Raw genomic sequence first — 8,081 nt, 5'->3', positions numbered from 1 at the left:
AGTTTGATTTTTGGAGACGAAAATGTAAGCCTCAAGTATCCTATGTGAGGCCCTACGCTATTTTTGTGGACTCAGTGAAGATCTAAGGTACACAGAACACCCTTACCTGAAGGCCTCTGGCGAAATACAAACGGTGTTTCTAAGAAATATTTTCTATTTGCTCTCTGCTCTATTTTGAATTGCCGCTAAAACCGCCAACTGCTGACGACCTTAATTCACGAAGGTCAGCATTTCCCACCGCGTGGAATGAGTTGGGATGTGCACTGAGTCCTGGAGGAAGTTGAACAAAACTGGTTCCAGGGAGGGGATGAGCGGACAGCAGCACTTTGCAGAGCGTCACGAGCCCCGGGGTTAGGAGCAGCGGTTCGGCGGGAACCCTGAACGTGCGGGAGCCCGGGGCCCGCGGTAACGCGACGGGGCAAGGCCGGGGAGGGCGGCACGTGAGGGCTGCGAGGGAGCCCCGGAGGCGGGTCCTCCTCCACCCAGCGGCGGGGCTGACCGCCGCGGCGGCGCGGGCTGTGGACCCGTGTCCTAGCAACCGGCGGGCGCGGGATGTGGACCCGCGTCCTAGCAACCGGCGGCCTTGGCTACGGCGCGGGCTGTGGACCCGTGTCCTAGCAACCGGCGGGCGCGGGCTGTGGACCCGCGTCCTAGCAACCGGCGGGCATGGCGACGGCGCGGGCTGGGCGCGGGCTGTGGATCCGCATCCTAGCAACCGGAGGGCGCGGCGGCGCGGGCTGTGGACCCGCGTCCTAGCAACCGGAGGGCGCGGCGGCGCGGGCTGTGGACCCGCGTCCTAGCAACCGGCGGGAATGGCGACGGCGCGGGCTGGGCGCGGGCTGTGGATCCGCATCCTAGCAACCGGCGGGCGCGGCGGCGGCGCGGGCTGTGGATCCGCGTCCTAGCAACCGGCGGGCGCGGCGGCGGCGCGGGCTGTGGACCCGCGTCCTAGCAACCGGCGGGCGCGGCGGCGGCGCGGGCTGTGGACCCGCGTCCTAGCAACCGGCGGGCGCGGCGGCGGCGCGGGCTGTGGACCCGCGTCCTAGCAACCGGCGGGCGCGGCGGCGCGGCGCGGGGCTCGGTGCGGGCGCGGCAGGTGAGTGCAGCCGCCGGGACACGTCGCCCGGGGGCCCTGCAGCCGCCCGCGTGGGTCGAGGGACCAAGCCGCTCTTAGGCTCCGCTTCTGTTTCTCTTTGTCTCCGGGGACCGAGATCCGCCCCCTCCCCTGCTTTCTCCCGTCTGAGTCCCTTCCTTCCCGCCGGGACCCTGCCTCTGCGCGGGCCGGGGGACAGCCTGCTTCTCCGCCCCCGCGTCCCCCTCTCCACCCGTCCCGGTCCGATCTTCTCCCTGATCCTCGCTCTCTGCTTCTCCCGCCCGGTCCCTTTGCCTCCGGTTCTCAACAGCGTCTTCCCTGCCCCTCCCCCCCTTCCCCACCTCCTCCCTGGAAACTTAAAGTCCCAGCCCAATCGTCTCCGTCCTGTATCTTGTCTGGTTCGTGCCATCATCCCGCGTCTTCACTCAGGGTCTGGGTTTTACCCGGGGCCCTGTTCATGTCAGTTCTGAAATTTTAATTTGTCTGTAGGCCTCACTGAATAGCTTCTTCTTTCTCAGAATGCAGGTGTAGGCTCTGACTCCCGGTTGATGTTACCAGCCACATTTATAGATCTCAGAGTGGATGCCTTGATTTCCATGCCCCCCCCCCCAAGAATTTGGTTTTACTTCTGCTCAGGTGTTACAGAAATTATTCACCAATGGGTTTCATTGTATTAATGATACCGAAAGCTTGAAATTGACCCTTAAAAAGAAAAACAAATTCTATTGGGTCTATTGGATCGGTAGAGAAAATGGGTGCTAAGTGATTGAAGTACGAGGGTACTTCAAAAATTTCATGGAGAGATTCAGTTATCTTTTAATTCTATTTTTCCACAAACTTTTTAAGTACACTTGCACATGAGCGCATGTTTTTGTGTTTGGTTCTAAAGCATTTCTCATCAAGTAGCAATAGAATCAAAATGCTGGAATACTAAAACAAATGCACAGAACAAATCTGTACACTAACTGTATACATTTTATTTCACTATCACTTTTATATATACATAAATCTCAACCCTATCTAGTCCAATATTTGGGTTTTATAACAAATATTTTGTGGTGCTGCTTTACTATTCTGAAATCAAGATCATAGATAATAATCCTACATATGTATATAGTTTTAAATGTCAATAGTGCTCTAACTGTAAAATGAAGGAAAATTAAAAGGAAAATAATTGTGATAAAACATCAGTATGTAAATGGTTGGGTACTTCTATACTACATAAATAAGAAAGTAGTCAGATGCTCTAGCCTTGCGTAGAATTACTGTGAAAACTGTAGCTCCAAATACAGGCTGAAATGGACCTGTCGTTGCAACTTAAACTTCGTGACTAGCATTGCCATCAATGGCATGATTTTCCAAAATGCTGAGCTCTTAGTAAAGTTCTGTGTAAAATGAAGTATGTACAGCTTTCCTTTCATTTACATGATAGTTACAATTCTGGAAAATTCAGTGTATATTAAAACTATGAAAAAATACTTCGTGATTTTTGTAAATTGGAGACAAATTCTGGGCTCAGGTATTACCTGTCTGAAAATTTTCACCTAGCAGATGCCTGGAGGTTACAGCAGAATTTTTCCTTCTGGGGTACTGTCCTGCAAGAAGCACATCTTGCATGCTTGGTCCTCATCCCTAAATGTCAGTAATGTCCCTTTCCTATCATTTTGATAACTAGACATCTCTACAGTATTTCTATACTGTGTCTCAGCAGAAAGTACTGCCCTATTGAGATCCACTGGTCTAGATGTCCCTTGTCATTGGATTTCAGGATTTAATACAGTACAGAAAGTAAAATCTCCAAGGCATTTCTATAGAATCTTTGTACTTCTTACCCTTTGTAATAACGATGGGGGGAAACTAATTATATTTTATATTTAACTTCGTACCCATTCATTTAATACTCTGGAAGAAAGATTTTAATGATCAGTGTTATTTACAAATGAGAAAACAAACAATATAGATTATCTTGAGGGGAAAAAAGCCTTAAATGTCCACTATGAATTAATGTCAGAACTTGTTTTCTAATTTAGCTCTTATTTAGTGTTACAGATGTTATCTTTTTAAACATCTTCTTTTAAAGACTAATTTCTGTTTAGTCAAAGTAAAATTTGTTTTTCTGAATTTGTTTTAAATTTTACTGCTAGACTCTTTTGACAACCAATTAAATAAACAGGCTAAAAGACTCCCACTTTTTCTTACATCTCTCACATTTACTCTTAAGAAAGTTGCAAATTACAATAAAATATTATTTGGGGCAGAAAATACAGTATTTGGATTGCTCAGCTATTCTGTTAAAGGATCAATATGTGTCATACCTATTTTCAGAAAACATTAAAATTATATTTCATAATAGCATTCATACTCTTATTAAACCAGAAGGCACTTGGGAAACTCACAGAGATCTCAGAATCATGTTCATCAGTCATCGTACTAATGCAAATATTACGGCTACAAGAAAGTCAGGATAACAGAATTCAGTGTAATAGCATAGTTCTAAACGATGGGTGGTCCAGCTCAAAAGCGCATTCCTCACTTAAACCTTTAGCCCCCCAGCAGAGCTGTCAACCAAAGCCCTGGATGCCAACCTCCTCTAATCATTTTTTCCACTCTTGGAGTTTTCTGTTTGTGTTTTCTGACCTGCTATTTGAATTCTCTCTCTTAGGCCTGGGGAAATTAAAAAGAAGTTATTAATTCCAGAGATGGCAGATATTGGAAAATCCTTAAATAGTAGTCAGTTTTACTTGGAGCTGTTGAACTCTTTCTTTTTTTGAATTAAAGAGCAATTAGATAATTAAAAAAGCAGTCTCAAAGGTGAATAAACAGAACATGGGTTGGATAGCACTAGTTTAAAACTTTGAAAATGAAAAATGTTCCAATGAAAATGTGGATGCTACTGTCTCTTTCTAACTCTTTCTGCTCTGATGTAGTCCGTGTGCTAAGCACAGATCTGAGTATTACTGGAGCCCATGGGCGTGGCGCTGACCAGATCAGCACAGTGGACTGCTGCTGGATATGGGACTGGAAAGCTGGAAATCACCCCTCTAAATGAAGCGATATTGAAAGAAATTATTGTGTTTGTGGAGAGTTTTGTCTATAAACATCCCCAAGAGGCAAAATTTGTTTTTGTTGAACCACTTGAATGGAAAACAAATTTGGAGCCTTCAGCATTCGAACCTGGTTATGTTGTCAGGTAAGCCAGTTAATTGCTTAAACTGAAACTTAATGTCTTCATCATAAATATTTTTAATGATTGGTTATAAGTTTAGGGCAAGTCACATAATCTCTCTGAATCTCAGAAATCCTCTGAACCAGGGATCTCAAACTGGAGGCACTCAAGTGAAATTTGAGGATATTTCACTTGGCCAACACAGTATCTCATTTTTAAATTTAAATTTTCTTTTGATAGGGGATACATTCTTCAAGTCACCACATTCCCAACATTCGCTTCTGCTCTATGCTTGGCCTTTTCACCCATTCATATTACCTGCCAGATGCCAGGAGTCATTGGTTTTGTGACCTCTGATATAGACAAAATCCCTTCTGGTATTTAAATCTATCAGTTTCTGGGGTGGCAAGGGGAAGGTGGTGAATTTTGCCTAATATAAGAGACTTCTTAATAATTTGTTCTATCCTCAAATGAGAACATTTCAAGTCTAAGATTAAAAAAATATCCTATCCCTACCTCAAACAGTGGGCTATCAATTTATCTCTTTTGAACATGGCTAATATAGACATATATTCACATAAATTATATAGATATAATTATATACTATAATTGTAGATAATAATACTAATTATACATTATACTTCTACAATAAATAAGCAAACAAAAAATATATATGCATATTGGCGAGCCTCAGTTTATTTCGTGCCTCAGGCATTCTCTTTTCTACCATCTTGTCCCTCTTTGGTTTTGCACATGAACTTTTTTGTCTTTTTCGTGACCGGCACTCAGCTAGGGAGTGCACCGGCAAGTCCTATATAGGATCCGAACCCGCGGCGGGAGTGTCGCTGTGCCCCCAGTGCCGTACTCTCCCGAGTGCGCCACGGGTTCGGCCCTGCACATGAACTTTTAAAGTCTAGCCTTACCAAAAACGGTTCCCTAGCTGGCCAAAGCTTCCTATAGATGCCTTTTCCCCTTTTTGAAGGGGCGGGAGTGTATTTGTTAGAATAAAGTTATTTCATTTTTAGAACTGCAAAACCATTCTTGAACTGCATTTGAAGAGCTCTTTGGTTCTTGTATTGGTCTGCCTTCTCTGGATTTTTTGAAAATTTTTTTTAATGGTGTATTTCTTTCTGACTGTACCAATGGTCACTTTCTTTCAATGGATTTGTCATTTCTGGATTACTTTCCCATTCTTTGTTGCTCCCACCTAAGTTCAATGTTTTCACTAACCTTTGAGAGATGAACTGGCCTGTAAAACCAATTAAAAATATATTAACTACTTTTTACAAAGATGGATTTAAAGCAGATGATAAAAGAATATCAAGATTGTTACTGTATCTTGCTTCTGTACTAATTTTGCATTGCAAGTACAAACAGAACCACATCTGCCACCTAGCCAGGTGAGCTGTGTGCACTCCTCAAATGTATCATTATTTCTCTTCATCCTTGTCCAAATTCTTTTTGCTTTATTTCCCTTTTTTACATCTCTGCATACAGTCTTTATATACAGTGTTCCCTCCTAAGCAGGAGGTTTTGACATTTCAACACCATGTGTATTTTGAAACAACTTCTCCTTGATTTCCTTACTTCTGTCGGATTTACCATGCAGCTTTTCCTTCGGTTAGTTTTTCTATGCATCATTTTTGTTTCTGACCTTCATTGATGATATTTTTGATGTTGGAAGGGATCAGAGAGGTTTGGTAGTATTCCTTCTTGTATTTGAAGGCTCTCACTATGTGGCTCTGATTAAAACCAGATAGGTAATGATTACCTGGAAGACGACAAGGGATACAGCTGAGATTTTGGTAATAATGGAGGATATCAGTTGCTTTCACATCTGGGTCTTGACTGTATCCCTATTTCACCCCCAAACCAAAAAATGTTTAGCAATCCATAGCCACTCTGTGTTTACTGCCTCTAGCAAAATAACAAGTGATGTAAACCAGAGATGCCCTGAATGGCCAGAAGAATTTACAAGTATTGTTAAAACAGCCTGAACTATTTCATCCTTTGTCCTTTGGTTCACATGCCCTCTCTGGCTTAGCTGCTGGACCTTACTACACTGTTTATACATTTATTTAAAGTGGGGAAGCTGCTCTCCTTCCAGACTGAACACAGGTCTGTGTGTCCATGTGTAAGGCCAAAGTCATCGTGAAGGATTTCAGCTTGGAGTCTGTGAACGTGTTTCTACCAAATAGAAATGTTCTTGGATATTTCAGAATAAAGACAGATGCTTCTCCTTGTGAATATACATTCTCTCAGGCCTCTTGTTCCAAAGCAAGTCAGTTTTATCTACACTGAAAGTCTGTTGAAGTAGATAAGCTACCCCTTTTTGTTGGTCTCTCTGCACATATTGCTGGTAATATATCTATATTTGTGGCCTTCTCATTTGATGTTGTACATCTCCAAATGCACCCTTTGTAGCAGTCAATAAAAGTTAGATCAGCTTTCTTCTGAACTGGGCTAATCAGCATCTGATACGGAAACTGATCCTTTAAGCACATACTGAAAAGGTTTTATGTTTCATCAGCCATCTTCCTTTATGCACATTGTTGTTAATTGAATAGATAGGCTGATAGAGTTTGGATGTGTTGTCCCCCCCAAACTCATGTGGAAATCTGATCCCCAATGTGGCAGTTTTGGGAGCTGTTTGAGTCATGGGGGTGGATCCCTCATGAATGGATTAATGCTCTCCCTGGGGAGTGGGGGTATGAGTGAGTTCTCACTCTATTCCCACAAGAGCTGGTTGTTTATAATACTCTGGCACCTCCTCCCCCCTCTCTTGCTTCCTCAGCACTTTTCACATTGTGTGAGTCATCTTTTTCTTCAGAATCATTCCCAACATATGCATCCTGTAATAACATTTGTCATCATTTCTCCATGTTTAGTTTTGGGGAGAAAAATAGCTCTCCTTTCATTTCCATGGAAATCATAAGTCTCTTCTTATTACCATTTGTAAGTGCTTTTGATCTTAGGTAAGATGAGAGAAAGAATCTCCCTAAAACACCTCAGAATGAAGCCCAAGTCCACTTCATCTAAGAACAAATGACACTACTCAATGGTAAACCATCTGTTGGCTCTATGTAGAGCTGAGGTGTTTTAATCCTCTAGAAAGGAGCTTGGGAAATGTATAAGTTAGATAAGCATTCAGAATCACGTTGTGAAAATGTTATTACCTGTTCTTTTCTTTCCTTTTCTGGTAGAACTATGTTTTTGAATCATGTGTGCTCTGACATTGCCATATTTTAGTTTTGAATCTCATTCCACTGTGTTTCAGTGATATGTATGAGTCAAGTCAAAATTACAGGCTGGCAGGGAGTACCGTGTGGATGGGAAGTCGGGTCGCCTGAGCAATGGCCCTCTTGCTCCCAGTAATGCACACTTCAAGCATAATTCAGACCTTTTGGGGCCTTAGTTTTCTGATCAATATCATGAAAAACTGTATTACATGATCTCTAAGGTTATACTCAAACTTAAAATTGTATTGTTTTAGGTCCCGACCCGCGGGATATTCAACGCAGACCCTGGAGGGGGGAGTGGGAATTGGATGGGACAAGAGACGCGAGAAATGGAGACAAGACAGTATTCTGATCAAGTCTCGTTTATTAGCCAGAAGGTCACAGCTTATATAGACAGCAGGAGGGAATCAGCAGATAAGGAAGTATGCAGATGTTTTCTGGGAAAAATCACAGGGCAAATCTTTCCAGGAAATGGAACATTTCTCAGCTATCTAAAGCAAAGCAGTGGTGATCTACGCCTAGGGCTGTGCAAGCAGTAAGAAGGAGAAAAGGGCGGAAAGGTCACAGCATTTATATCTTTAGT

General features: G+C 43.4%; 1 protein-coding gene across 1 annotated transcript in view; it reads left to right on the top strand.

Moving 5' to 3' along the window:
- The first annotated feature begins 4,059 nt into the window (after positions 1-4,059).
- ODAD2 (outer dynein arm docking complex subunit 2) overlaps positions 4,060-8,081 on the top strand; it is a 156,682-nt gene continuing 152,660 nt past the window's right edge. Inside the window, exon 1 of the mRNA XM_063100917.1 lies at positions 4,060-4,283. Coding sequence (XP_062956987.1) covers positions 4,060-4,283 — 224 coding nt within the window. The remainder of the gene's footprint in view (positions 4,284-8,081) is intronic.

This window comes from Cynocephalus volans, chromosome 6 (genome assembly GCF_027409185.1).
Source record: "Cynocephalus volans isolate mCynVol1 chromosome 6, mCynVol1.pri, whole genome shotgun sequence".
NCBI lineage: Eukaryota > Metazoa > Chordata > Mammalia > Dermoptera > Cynocephalidae > Cynocephalus > Cynocephalus volans.
The sequence above is the reverse complement of the archived record's forward strand: the minus strand, read 5'-3'. Positions and strand labels throughout refer to the sequence as shown.